The sequence below is a fragment of the Lycorma delicatula genome, chromosome 4 (genome assembly GCF_047948215.1).
Source record: "Lycorma delicatula isolate Av1 chromosome 4, ASM4794821v1, whole genome shotgun sequence".
NCBI lineage: Eukaryota > Metazoa > Arthropoda > Insecta > Hemiptera > Fulgoridae > Lycorma > Lycorma delicatula.
This window is the reverse complement of record NC_134458.1, coordinates 110,721,394-110,736,456: the sequence shown is the minus strand read 5'-3', so window position 1 is coordinate 110,736,456 and position 15,063 is coordinate 110,721,394. Positions and strand designations below refer to the sequence as shown.

At 29.8% G+C, this 15,063-nt stretch overlaps 1 protein-coding gene across 2 annotated transcripts in view; it reads left to right on the top strand.

The window, feature by feature from the left end:
• LOC142323747 (adenosine receptor A1-like) overlaps positions 1–15,063 on the top strand; it is a 61,904-nt gene that overhangs the window by 32,885 nt on the left and 13,956 nt on the right. Inside the window, exon 2 of one of the 2 annotated variants that reach the window (XM_075363915.1) lies at positions 841–906. The exons of the other annotated variant lie outside the window; for it this stretch is intronic. Coding sequence (XP_075220030.1) covers positions 841–906 — 66 coding nt within the window. The remainder of the gene's footprint in view (positions 1–840; positions 907–15,063) is intronic. 2 annotated transcript variants of the gene reach the window in all.

Sequence of the window (15,063 nt, the reverse complement as noted above, 5' to 3'; positions counted from 1 at the left end):
ATCTATTTTATCCGGTAAGTTTTGAATAGCGATTACTCAACAGAACAACAACCCATACATAATTACTAAAAAATTATTTATAGTTTTTGAAGTTCTATGCACATTTTGCGCTGGCGAAGCCACGTCGGCGGATGCTAGTATAACATTAATTTGTTTCAACTATTTTTATTAGATATTATTACAATATAATGACAAAATAATAATTGGAATTTCGGACGTTGAGGTTACTTAGAAGAGTACACATTAGCTTTTTCTATTTAAAGAACGTTCAAAAAGAATTTAAGCTAATACTTATAAAAGTATAATGATTTAACGGAAGATCTCGCTACTTGTTAACGGATTTATATTACTTGTGGTTTTTTGCTTTTAGCTTTAACTGACCGCAATAATTAGATAAGAGGTTTCGAAGTAGGGAACTTTATTTTTATGAAGGTTTGTTTTTTTGTCAGGCAAAATGTGTATCATTAAATGAGTGTTGTAATTAGTGTAAGTTTTTTAACACACTAGTATAATAATAATAATTAAAAAAAAGTATTCAGGGCAATATCATGGATAAAATACTGTTTTATGTATGTGAAGTGTTAATTACCATAACAGCAATAATCGGTAACGGTTTGGTATTAATTGTGTTTCATAAGGAAAAACGTTTAAGAAAAAGAACTAATTATTACATTGCATCATTAGCATTTGCTGATTTTCTTGTGGGATTTTTAAACGTACCTTGTACTTTATTAGTCGATATTAATTTTCAGAAACAACAAAATTTGTGTTTATTAATGTTAACATTATTACTGATTTTTCGTGTTATATTCATTTTTAATCTATTTGCTCTCTTTGTAGATCGTTATTGGACAGTAATTCAGCCAATGGGGTGCTCAAAATTTATACGACCTACAGCGACAAAAGGTTAGAACTGTGATTTGTATTCTATCACAAAAAAATGTATATATTTTAGTTAATATTTATTGACAATTGCTGATTTTATGTATGAAAGTAACTATAATCTAACTCCAAAAAATATTCATCTTCAGTAATTTATAAATAATTATTATAGGCTGTTTTTATAAAATAAATATTTTTTTTATTTTGATCGGTAGTGTACAAAATAATACGTTATATAGATCATCTAAGGAATGTGTAAATCTGCTAATCCACAGTTAAAAAAAAGTGTTGCGTGACTTTTCCGGTTCGCCGATCAGTCATGATTACCAAAATAAGATTTAAGCATCAACATTCCCGTATTTTGAGTAAACATATATTTGTTTTTAGGGGGTTCCTTACCCTGAGCGGAAAATTTAGGAAAAAACCTGTTTTTAAGAAGTGATCCCTAACAAAAAAAAAAATAAAAAATTTAAAAGATAATTGTTTAAAAATATTGAAAAAAGTATAACCTTTATAAAAGTAATGAAAATAATTGCTTCTCATTTTGAGTCCGAAATAAAATATAGGTGTCAAAGCTACTTTAATTTTAATAGTTCTTTAAGTTATGAAGAGAAATAGAAAAAAAAAATCTTTTAATAAAAATTAAAAGAGTTAGAGCCAAAAAAAATAGAATATATATTTTTTAGAGATGGAAGATAAATTTTAACTAAACTTTTTCTAAAAATATTCATATATAGGTTAAGTTTAACAAATTTTCTTAAGGAAAATGTTCTTTAAATCTAACACCCCCGTCATAAGAAGCTAAAATAAGTAAAAAATCTTCAAAAACATTTCTGTATTTTAGGTCCAGGTTTATAATTTTAAAAAAAAATCTGATGTGGACAACACCCTTGTACGCCTATGTACATTTACACATTTTTTATTTTTTTAATGAAAAGTACATAAAATTATATTTCATTAAAAATTTCTGATATTTTTTAATTTTTTTTTAAAATGAGAGGTTAATAAGTATTAATAAATCAATATATTTAAATTTTAAAAAAAAGTTAGAGAAAAAGAAAAGGAGATGAAGTCTGATTTGAACCGATGTGCCTTCCACTTGTAATACCAAATATTTCATTAATTAAAACTTTTATTTGGCTACAACTCTGAAACAAATGAAAATAAGTACCACTTACGATATACCGTTGAAAATCTCTCAATGAAGGCTTATTACTGCAGTTAAGAAAAAGTCCAAAATCCAATTTCTTTTCTGATTTTGGGCTTTTTTGGACACTTTTGGTTGTCGATTTTTGTAATCAAAAGGGGAAGTGCAAAACTAGAAGTGACTTGTTATTTGTGTCAGGTTGCTTCAACTGTATTTGTTATGGCCCTTAATATAAAACACCTGATTTGGTACAGATTCAACGAGTGAGTTATGTATTTTTCTTTATTTCTTCCTCATGAAACTATACTGTATTATTGATTTAACGAGACCAGTTTTTTTTACTGTGATCCAATTTTGATTAGATTATTACTTGGGGAGTTGCTAAGGCAAAATACCATTTAAAAGTTTGTTCTTTTACAATTTTTTCATTTTTTGGCATGATTCAAATAAAAACTGTTTTTGAAATTGTATGACAATCTTTGTCAATGGAATCTTGGGCCTTTCAAGTATTAGAAAATATCCAAAACAAGTTTTTTTTAAGTTTAACTGAACAGTAGATTTGATCTGGTGACATTTTTCATTTGAAAAGTCTTTGTTGATCCAGTTTGCATATGCTTGACTCACCTGAGCCCTGTTTGTCGTTTGTATCAAACAGTTGTCACATTCATGCTTGCTCCACTGGCTTTTAACTCCCAATTTAAATCTGCAGTAGCTATTCTAGGGTTATTTAAGATTTTTCCTACTAATAATCAATATTGTGATAAAATAATTTTTTCCTACAGATATGCTTGTTCTTTCTTTAATGTGAGTTATTTTAAAATGGCCTTCATGTTACATAATTCAAAAAATCTGATGTGGACACCAAATGACTTCCTTGTACACCTATTAAATTAAATTTACACTATTTTTAAAATGAAAAGCAGATAAAATTTTATTTCATTAATAACTTCTGATATTTTTTATAGTTATTAGTGAATTATTATTTATCGTAAATGGTTTTTTTACAATCAAAGGTTAATAATCAATATTTTTAAATTAAAAAAAAGGAGATGAAGTCTGATTCGAATCGATGTACCCTTCCCTTGTAAGATACAGATATTTCATTAATTAAAATTATATTTGGCTATAACTCTGGAACCAATGAAAATAAGTATCACTTATGATAAGCGTTGAAAAGCTCTCAATGAGGGTTTATTACAGTAGTTAAGAAAAAATCCAAAATCCAAATTTTTTGGATTTCGGTCTTTTTTGGACACTTTTGGTTCATTCGATTGCAATCAAAAGGGGAGGTGCACAGCTAGATGTTACAACAGTAGTCCTAAATCCAAAATTTCAGCATCCTACGGCTAATCATTTTTGGATTTGGACTTTTTCTCAACTACAATAATAAGTCCTGATTGAGAGTGTTTCAACGATATATCATAAGTGGTACTTATTTTCATTGGTTCCAGATTTATAGCCAAATAAAATGTTAATTAATGAAATATTTGGATCGTACAAGGGAAGGCGCACCGATTCGAATCAGACTTCATTTCCTTTTTCTTTTTTTAAATTTAAATGTACTGATTTATTAATAATTATTAAAAAAACAAAAAAAAACAATGAATAGTTATTCAATAACAATAAAAAAAATAAATAAAATCAGAAGTATTAGGGAAATAAAATTTTATACACTTTTAAAAATGTGTATATATGTGTATATGTGTTTAATAGGCGTACTAGGAAGTCATGTGTTGTCCACATCAGATTTTTAAAATTAATATTATTTAAGAATTCGTCGACAAAGTAATGTTGTTTCACGTAACAGAAAATCTGTAATTGCATCTTAAGTAAATTATTAGACATTTTTTAAAATAATTTAATTAAAATGGAAATAGAAGAGTACAATATGGCCCTTTCTCGTAAGGCGAAATACCGTGTTGAGCTTTACGGAAATATTTCTGTTGTCTGGTTTGATAGAGTTGGATAGTGTTATTTTTTAATTGTAAGTGACTCCTCTATAAAAAAAAATTGTACGAGTACATTCCTAAATGTAAATACAAGGATAAGTTAACACTTTTAAGTTTTAGAATTTGTTCTAAATCTTTCGTATTTGCGAACTCAAAACAGTTTGATAAAAAGATAAAATTATTTATTTGGAGTCATTGCACTTATGCGCAAATTTGGTATAACATTACCTATCTGAAAAAAATGATTCTTTTTTAGCTGTAAATATAATACTATAATTTGAAAAATTGTAGCAGAATATTTTAATTTATCAAAACTAATTAAAATGTTATTGTTTTTTTTTGTACCACCATTGAATACTTTCATAATGATGATTGCATCTTCAGAAGGATTTTTTAATGTAATAAATTCATGATAATTAATTAATTATTGCATTCATTACGCTATTGCTTGGCCTGTGCAACATAAATAAGACAAAAATTGAAAAATTAGACCCGTCACCTAAAATAAACCTTTAAAAACACGCCCGATAGAATCATCCAGCAGCAAGGGACACTGTCCAGGTTCTGCGATCCGTAGGGAGAATCTACAAACTCCCGCCAACTTTGCATTCCATTCCATTCCTGTGCAACAGTCTAACGCAGGCGTTACGTATTATGTCAACTAAAATGTATCTGTTGTCACTTCAGCATTTTCATTTCAATAAAACATAATTGAATGCTTCAAAATAAAACGTATATTAATTTTTTTTCTAACACTCAATATTGTTGTCACATTTAAATTTTTTAAAAGTAAATTATGGAAATTTAATAATTTTAATTTATTCTATCTTAAATCAGTTATGGTGTTAATATATTTATTGCTTGTTTATTAATTATACTTTCAATTTTGTTTTTATTTTATTAATATTAATTAGGTTTTTAAAAATGTTATTTACACAGACGGGAGTGTTTCACGAAAATACGGAAAGGATTACAGGATATGTTTTAAAACTGAAAATGATAAAAAGGCGTCATATCTGGTTTTCGAGTTATAGTTTATTATATATAGTATTTTACTGTCACATTTCGGTATATTTTGTCTTTAATAAAAGTCAAATTTCTTAATTTTTTTCACGTTTAGTTGATGTTACTTACATAAGTTTATAGAATTAGACTCTTTACCAATTTTTTAGGAAAATGTTATTTATTTACTGGTAATGAAACTAAGTTATTGCGTTGTGCAACACAATTTTTTTTATAATACTTTTTGAAAACTTACCTGTGTTACAGTTCTGGGACCTATTTTATTCAATTTGTCAGGTCAAGAAATGTATAGAATCATCAAATTTACCCTCTAATTTAAGTTTTAAGAATTTCAGTATGGTTTTATTTTACCCATTGAGTAGAAATGAGGGCAAAATTTTATGCAAGATACAACTCGAAAACGAAACTAATCCGGATCCATGTTAATATATAAAAAAAAAAAAAAAATAACCATCTCGTGCTTCTTGTAACCTTCTGCGTACTGTAAATGGACGCGCAGGACCCCAGATATTCGTAATGAGTTTTCATAATCCAGCGCTCTTCTCAGGATGTGTGCCGTGCCATTGAGGACTATCTCTTGTATATCATCTATTCCAAATCTACCTGGTATTTTCTGTAGGTCTATCTGGTGGTCCTTAGAGTTCGCTCCAAGGCCCCCAACCATTATCGGCACTATCTTGGTCTTCATGTTTCACATGCTGCTAACCTCGATCTTGGTACTTCAGTTCCCCCCCCCCCATTCATTTGCATAATATTCACGTCGTTTGGCACCGAGACATCTATTAGTAGCTCGCTGTTCTTTAAACATGATCTTTGAGGATAATTTCAAGCCTATTCGCATTTATTTGTCGGTCGGTGTCGACTGGAATAACGTACGTATTCGTGTATCTACTGTTTAATACCACAAGCTGCGGTTTATGCTGGTACCATTTTTTCACGTTTAGCGGAGTCCTCAGTTCTCTACAAACGGTCCAGTGGACGAAGTCACAAATTCTTTTACAGGTATACGAATTTTGCCAGTTGCGGGCAACCCGATATGTCATGGTCGACGTTTCGGGAAAGGCCCTGCATAGTCTGCATCTGTCATCCTCTCGTTTTTATGATGCATATCTCGTAATCTTTTGCTCTCAATACCTGATCCTGCGCCGCCACTATCAGGGCCTAGATTTGAGCTTTCAGCTGTCCTCTACGAAGCCATGACACTGTGTGATCTTTATCGATGCCTGGTGCCTGAATTCTGATGGCATAATGTCCATGCAAATTTTTTCGCGCCATTCTTTCTTAACATTTCCTGGGATATTTTCTTCATATCCATCTCTATCAGAACGTCTTTTTGTAATTCATGTGGCTCTCCCAACTGTCTGGCGTATGTGTGGGCGATTCTCATGGCTTTTGACAGGATTCCCGCGTTCCTTGGTTTCCTTTCCATCCTGATTACTTGTCGAAGGAGCCTGTCCAGCCGATTCTTCAAGAGGAATTGCGCTAGCCCAACTATTGCATTTCCATATGCCTCTGTAAGTTGCCGCAATTCCTCTGCCCCTTTCGCTCCGCAAGACGTATAATCTACCAACGTCCACTTATTATTATTATTTACTTTTCCTCTCTTAATCTTATTTTACAGTCACGTGATTTATTATAAATGTTAAAGTTAGATTTATTATTATTAATATATATATTTTTATAATAAAAAAAATAGTCCCCTAATTTAGTAAATTAAATTATTCATTTTTCCAAATTTTTTTTTCTGAATAATTTATTAATAATACTTAAGTGTAGGTTGTTATTTTTTTTGTGGTATGGATGTGTTGGATTTTAATTAATTGTTGTTACTAGTAATACTGGTTTTTGATAAATAACTAAATGGTTTTCATTTATTTATTTGTTTATATTGTTAATTTAAAATTAAAATAAGAAAAATTACATAATTAAAATAACACTTAAAATATTATTAATAGACAAGTAGAATTTGAACATGGATAGGAAAATAATTAATTTAATCTAAATTATTGAAAATCTGCAATTTAAATTAATATACAAATACATATATATATATTTTATATATATATATATTTTTTTTTTAAATATGTACTGCCAAAATATTAATTTCATTATATAACAGCAGATAATAACAGTAGTAGAATAATTAATTTTATCTAAATGACTGAGGTAGTAAATATTATCTACAATTTAAAAGTAATTATTTTAGTATACTGTAAAAAAACTGTTTTGAAGTTATAGAAATCTAAGCGAAAGTATTCAAAGAAGATAAAAAAGACAGTATGTGGAAAAGAATTAAATTAATTTGATACAAATGTATATACGAACTACAAATTAAAAATAATTTTTTTGAGGTTGTTAGATTTCATTATCATTAATTTAATCGTGGCAATATACAATGGTTATCAATAACACAATCGTACAACTTCCTCACTGATTTAGCTATACTCTCAGCTGTGGTTATTCATGTCAGTAGTTACCTGGAAAAAATCTGATGTGGACACCACATGACTTCCTTGTACGCCTATTAAATTACATATGAATATTTTTTGCTGCACTTCATTTAAACTTATTTCATTTGAAAGTGAGATACGATACTCCAATTCTTTAATAAAGTGGACAGTTACACAATTGCATTGTGGTAGACGTGGTGTCTACCACGTCATGTGATACCACATCATGTGAATGATGTGGTATCATTCACATTTTTTGTGGTGTCCGTATCAACATTTTGTATTTGTTTATATATTAATTTGTTTTCTTCAATTCCCTCAAGTAGTTATGTGGTGTAAGTAAAAACGTGTCGGATCCGTGATCATGGTCACATCGGTTCGATTCCGACTTCATATACATATATATTTTTCTTTAACTTTTTGTTTAAGTTTAAATATATTGATTTACTAATAATTATTAACCTGTGTAAAGTTTTGAATTAAAATGAAAAGTTCATAAAAATTTATTTCACTGATAATTCTGATTTTTTTTGTGTTATTATTGAATTATTATTTATTATAATTTTTTTTTACAAACCGAGGTTAATAATTATTAATAAATCAATATATTTAAATTAAAAAAAAAAAAAAAAAATTAAAAAATAAATATATGAAATCGGATTCGAACCGATACCATCCCCTTGTAAGATCCAAACATTTTATTAATTAAACTTTCATTTGGCTATAACTCTGGAACCAATGAAAATAAGTACCACTTATGATATACCGTTGAAAAACTCTCAATGAGGGCTAGAAAAGTCCAAAATCCAAATTCTTTTGGATTTTGAGCTTTCTTGGATAATTTTGGTTCAGTCGATTGCAATCAAAATGGGAGGATGCACAAATAGATGTTACAACAGTATTCCTAAATCCAAAATTTCAACATCCTACGGCTAATCGTTTTCGAGTTATGCTAGATATACATACGTAGAGACATCACGATGAAACTAGTAAAAATGGATTCAGGGATGGTTAAAATGGATATTTCCGTTGAAATCTAAAAACCGAAAATTTTCGCGATCACAATACTTCTTTTACTTCGTACAAGGAAGTAAAAAGGGGAGGATCATTTCGCCATTTTGAATTTTTACTTCCTTGTACGAAGTAAAGGAAATATTTTGATCGCGCGAAAAATTTCGGTTTTTAAATTTCAACGGAAATATCCATTTTAACCATTCCTGAATCCATTTTGACTAGTTTCAGCGTGACGTCTGTACGTACGTATGTCTCGCATAACGATTAGCCGTAGAATGTTGAAATTTTGGATTTAAGACTGTTGTAACATCTAGTTGTGCACCTCCCGTTTTGATTGCAATCGACTGAACCAAAAGTGTCCAAAAAAGCCCAAAATCCAAAAAATTGGATTTTGGACTTTTTCTCAACTGCAGTAATAAGCCCTTATTGAGAGTTTTTCAACGATATGTCGTAAGTGGTACTTATTTTCATCGGTTCCAGAGTTATAGCGAAATAAAATGTTAATTATTGAAATATTTGGATCTTTCAAGGTGAAGGCACATCGATTCGAATCAGACATCATCTCCTTATTTTTGTAACTTTTTTTTAATTTAAATCTATTGATTTATTATTAATTATTAATCTCTGATTGTAAAAAAAAAAATTACGGTAAATAATAATAAAATAATACCATTAAAAAAAATATATGATAAATATCAGAAGTTATTAATAAAATAAGACTTTATGTACTTTTCATTTTAATGTGTATATGTAGTTTAATAGGTGTACAAGGAAGTCATGTGGTGGCCACATCAGATTTTTTACTTTTTGTTAGTGGTCGTAGAAAATAAATCTTTAATGCAATAAAAGTATATTATACAAAATTCCACAGTTTTAAATCTATTGGATTAATGGTGGGGGAGATATTCAACACTGTTTCAATACAGTTTTCCCTCAGTTCACAAAAATCCGTTGACCATAAACGTTAGGGTGACTGGGGATGTCAAACGAAGAAACTTTCAGGACTTGTTCTACTGATGAAAATAATTAAAAAGATTCATAGGTCTGGAAAAGCTTTGTTTTTGAGTTACGGTTATCAATAGATTTTGTCCAGATTTCAACACTTCTAATAAAAAGAAACCTGTACTGTAGTTTTTTGAACCCAGATTATGGAGTAAATTTGGTGGTTTCTTATGTAATTTGAGCTGGAAAATAGGGTGTAATAGGTCCCAGAACTGTAACTCGAATAGTTTTGAAGATATCCGAGTAAAACACAAAATTCGGTGTCAAAAAACAAGTTTTCTTTAGGTGTATGGTACAATAGCTTTGTTAAATGACTAATACATGCGGAAGATTTACTAACAAAACTTGTAGAGAATTTAATTCTGAGAAAATTAATGTAAATACAGTCAATAAAAAGTGAATAAAAGCTTTTAACAATCTTTTTTTTTTTATTAAATCAAAACAAACGAAAAATAGACTAAAAATCGTATTATTGTTTCTGTAACTAATAAACATTATTCTTAATAAAAAAAAAATAAAAAAATAAAATGCATGAAATGATAAATGGTAACAGAATAACAAACCTCAGTTACAGCAATTGTTTGAAATTCCCTTTTTCACTATGTACACAGCATTCTACCCGACGTAAAATATTTACGGTGGATTTCCGTCTCATCCAGGATCGTTTCGTATAAATTCAACAGAATTTCGTATTATAAATAATATCGTTTTTCATATGACCCCAAATGAAGTAATTTAGTGGTAGTCAGATGGATCGTGGTGGCAAGTTGAATAGTTCACCAAGTCCAATCCAGTTTAAGAAATTAGCATTCAAGTTTCTAGCTACTAAAGAAAAATGTGGCGTTGCACCATCGTACTGGAAAATCATTTGCAGTCTAGTTTGTAGAGGTGAATTCTCCAAAAAGTCCGGCAAATTATTTTTCAAAAAATGAACGTATGGATTTCTCGTAAGGTTTTCATTGAAAACAAATAGTTCCAGGATTTTGTCACAAATAATATCACTCCAAACATCAATGTGAAATCTATGTTGGCAACTAGTTTCCGCAGTACCATATGGATTGTCTGCGCTCCATAAATGACTATTTTTAGAACTGATGACTCCATTTCTCGTAAAGCCGGCTATATCAATAAATAAACTTGAATTTAACTTATCACCGTTGTCTAGATGAGGCACAATCTGTTGGTCGCAAATTTTGAACCTTCTGCAGGCATAAAGGAAATTTTCTTTTTGTAGGATGCGCCACAATTTGACAAACCAGTCCGATATGAGATTTGTCTTGTACTAGTGCCTGGGATACGCTGAATGTGCTGAATCACACGATGTTCATCATTAACACGATGATTTACTTAGCGTCCAACAGAAAACGAACACGTTAGAAATGACCCTTCCGTTCGTAAATGCTGATACATCGAAGAATGTTTAAAAAATGCTTTAAAAGGAATGTTTTTTAGGTACAGAATGAATAATACGATTTTCTGCCTATTTTTTGTCTGTGTTTCAATAAAAACTCATTTTTAAAAGTTTTTATTTACTTTTTAATGGCTGTATTTTCATTAATTTTCTCAGAATTAAATTCTCTAAAAGTTTTGTTAATAAATCTTTCGATTTATTAGTCATTTAACAAAACTATTGTACTTCGAACTTAAAAAAAACTTGTTTTTCGACACCGAATTTTGTATTTTACGCCGGATATCTTAAAACTACTGGAGTTACTGTTCTGGGATTTATTTTATCCTATTTCCCAGCTCAAATGACATAAGAAACATCAATGTTGTTCTTCAAGTTAGGTTGTTACTTCTTAAGCTGAAATCGTTCATTAGCCTAACTCGAAAACAATGCATTTCCAGACCTACGTTTATAATACAAACATATTTACTTTTTTCATTATTTTCATCAGTAGAACATGTTCTGAAAATTTCTTCGTGGAACACTCTGTATATACCCCAGTTTTTGTCTGATTTTCAACTCCATTCGAAAAGGATTGGCATCACGGTAATTATATTTTTTTTAGTAAACTGTCATTTTTTTAACTTTATTGAATAACCAAATATTGTTGGCTTCAAATTGGATAAATCTATTTCATGAGATAATTTCTCTAATAAATAAACTTTAGATCCCAAAAAACAAGGAGGCTGAATAGAACCAGTATTTTAAAAAATACTAATCTTTTTAACTTTAATTTTCGAGTAACTATATGAGTATTAATGTGTATATCATGGGAACTTTTTTTTATTAAAAAAAGAGGGTCCCTTGAGACCCAACAAGAATTTTTAATTTTTGTTAAATCTTTTATATTTACAAGTTCAAAGGTTCAAATCCTAGTAAAGGCAGTTACTTTTATATGGATTTGAATGTTAGATTGTGGACACCGATGTTCTTTGGTGGTTGGGTTTCAATTAACCACCCATTTCAGGAATGGTTGACCTGAGACTATACAAGACCACACTACATATCATCCTCATTCATTATCTGAAGTAATACCTTACGGTGGTTCTGGAGGCTAAACAGAAAAAGAGAGGGAAATCTTTTATACTTGATATGTTTTTCAAGTTGGGGCTGTAATTAAAATATTTATAAAAGGCCAGGGAGTCAAATGGGATCAAATGATTTTAGTAAAATGTTTTATTTTTTGTTATAAATTACTCAAAATTACTTTATTATTATTTTTTAATTATACTCTAAATATAGTACAATTTTGATGACGTCATTTGGTCAAAGAGATCAAATGTGGCCCAAAAACATTTACTAAGATTTTGATTTTTTCCCATTTATACTTATAAAAATGCATAATTCTTAAAGTAAAAACATTTTTTGAACAATGGAATCAAATTGGACCAAACTTTTTTACTCAATATTTTCACTTTTTGCAATTGAATTCTAAATATTGCACAATTGAGTCTACAGTAATTTTTGATAAATATCAAAAATATTTGATAAATTATCAGTTTTAATTTGATAAATATGGCCTACTAATTTAAATTTATAGGCGTCAAACAATGGTCCAACATTCATTTTTATATCTGAAAACTCATTTTGATTTCATCAGGGAGCTTCAAGAGATATTGTATTTCAATGGGAATTTATTAATTATGAAAGGTTAAAGTTTTATGTTTTATAAGGTTATAAAGTTTTAATGCTTTGAAGCATTTCTTTGAAGAAATGCTTCAAAGAGAAACAGCACGGTTTGATTTTCTTGTTAAGTAATCAATTTAAACGTTCAACAAGAATTTTTTATCAGACAAAACACCCAGAAATTTGAACAGAATGATACAAAAATATTTTCATAGTCATCAGAATGATTTCTATCCACACAATTTGCAATGCTGTGTAACAATTTTCATCTCTTACAAAATTGTCATTTCTTCTTATCCTCTGATGCAATACCTGACAGTGGTTCGATGGTTAAAAAAAGAGAAAAAAATTAGTAACTTTTTTGGTTTGAGTCATTAATCTATGAAAAAAACAAGGTGAGAAAAATCTAATTCTAACGTAAAATAAGAAAAGAAAGCTTCTCAGGTATGAGGTATCATTTTTCTATATCGTCAGCAAGTCAGCATCTTTATCTTTTCACCTTGCACTGTTACTCCGGATCTAAATTGTTCTTTAACATCATTAACTGCTAGTTCTATGTAAAAATTAAAAAGTAACGGGGATTAGGAACATCCTTGTCAGACTCAATTCAATTATTAGTGTTGCAGTTTGGTTCCTGTAAATGTTAGCAATTGTTCTTCTATCTCTATACTTGAACCCTAAATTTTTTAAAATGCTAAACATTTTATTACACTCTATGTTATCAAATGCATTTTCTGTGTCTATAAATGCTATATATGTTGGTTTTTTCTTTAATCTTCCTTGTACTATTAATCTGAGCCCTAAAATTGCTTTCCTTGCCCCTATACCTTTCCTGAAACCAATGGTCTTTTCCTAACACTTCTTCCAGTCTCTTCTTAATTCTTCTGTACAGAATTCTAGTTAAAATTTTTTATGCATGAGTAGTTAAGCTAATTGTTCTGTATTCTTCACGTTTATTTGTTCCTGCTTTCTTTGGTATCATGATAATAACACTTTTTGAAGTCTGATGGAACTTCCCTTTTTCATAAATATTACACACCAGTTTGTTTTATCTTTCTATTACTTCCTCACCTGCACTATGCAGAAATTCTGCAGGTATCCCATCTATCTCAGGCGCCTTTCTCCCATTCAAATCCTTTAATGCTCTTTTAAATTCAGATCTCATTATTGTATCTCCCTTTTTATCCTCTTCAACTTCTTCTTCCTCCTCTATACTTCCAGTTTCTAATTCATTTCCTCTGTATAACTCTTCAATATATTCCACCCACCTGTCAACCTTTTCTTTCGTATCATAAATCAGTGTACCATCTTTATTTAACCCATTATTATATATTAACTTGTAGACCACAAAATTCAGCTTAACTTTCCTGTATGCTGCATCTATTTTACCAATGATCATTTTTCTTTCCACTTCTGAACACTTTTCTTAATCCACTCTTCTTTTGCTAATTTGAATTTCCTGTTTATAGTATTTCTTAATTGTGGATAGGTCCTTTTACCTTCTTCATCACTAGCATTCTTACACTTTCTACGCTCATCCATCAGCTGCAATATATCCTCTGATATCCAAAGTTTTCTACCAGTTCTCTTTGTTCCACCTAAATTTGCTTCTGCTGATTTAAGAATTTCTTTTTAACATTCTCCCACTCTTCTATATTTTCTACCTTATCTTTTTTACACAGATCTCTTGCAATGTCCTCCTCAAAAATTTTCTTTACCTCCTCTTTCTCAAGCTTCTATAAATTCCACAGATTCATTTGACACCTTTTCTTCAGGTTTTTAAACCCCAATCTACATTTATCACTAAATTATGGTTGCTATCAAATCTGCTCCTGTATATGGTTTGCAGTTGACGAATTGATTTCTAAATATTTGCTTAACCATGATATAATATATCTGATACCTTGCAGTATTGCCTGGCTTTTTCCATTTGTGTATTCTTCTATTATTATTTTTAAACTGGGTGTTGGCAATTACTAAATTATACTTCATGCAGAACTCGATAAGTCAATCCCCTCTTTCATTTCTTTTGCCCAGCCCATATTCACCCATAGTACTTCCTTCCTTACCTTTTCCGATGTTTGCATTCCAATCTTCAACTATTATTAAATTTTCATTCCCTTTTATGTGTTTAACTGCTTCGTCAATCTCTTTATATACACTATCTCATAATCATCATCACGGGCTCTTGTAGGCATACAGATATTAACAACTGTTGTCAGCTTAGGTTTTGATTTTATCCTGATTACAATGATTCTTTTGCTAAGCTTTTGGAAATATTCTACTCTCTTCCCTATCTTCCTGTTCATTACGAAACCTACTCCTGTTTGCCCTTTATTTGACACTGAGTTAAATATTCTAAAATTGCCTGAATAAAACTCATTTTCCTCTTCCCACTGAACCTTGCTAATTCCTACTGCATCTACATTTAACCTACCCATTTCCCTCTTCAAATTTTCTAACCTACCACCCTATTTTAAACTTCAAACATTCCACGCTCAAACTCGTAGAATGTTAATTTTT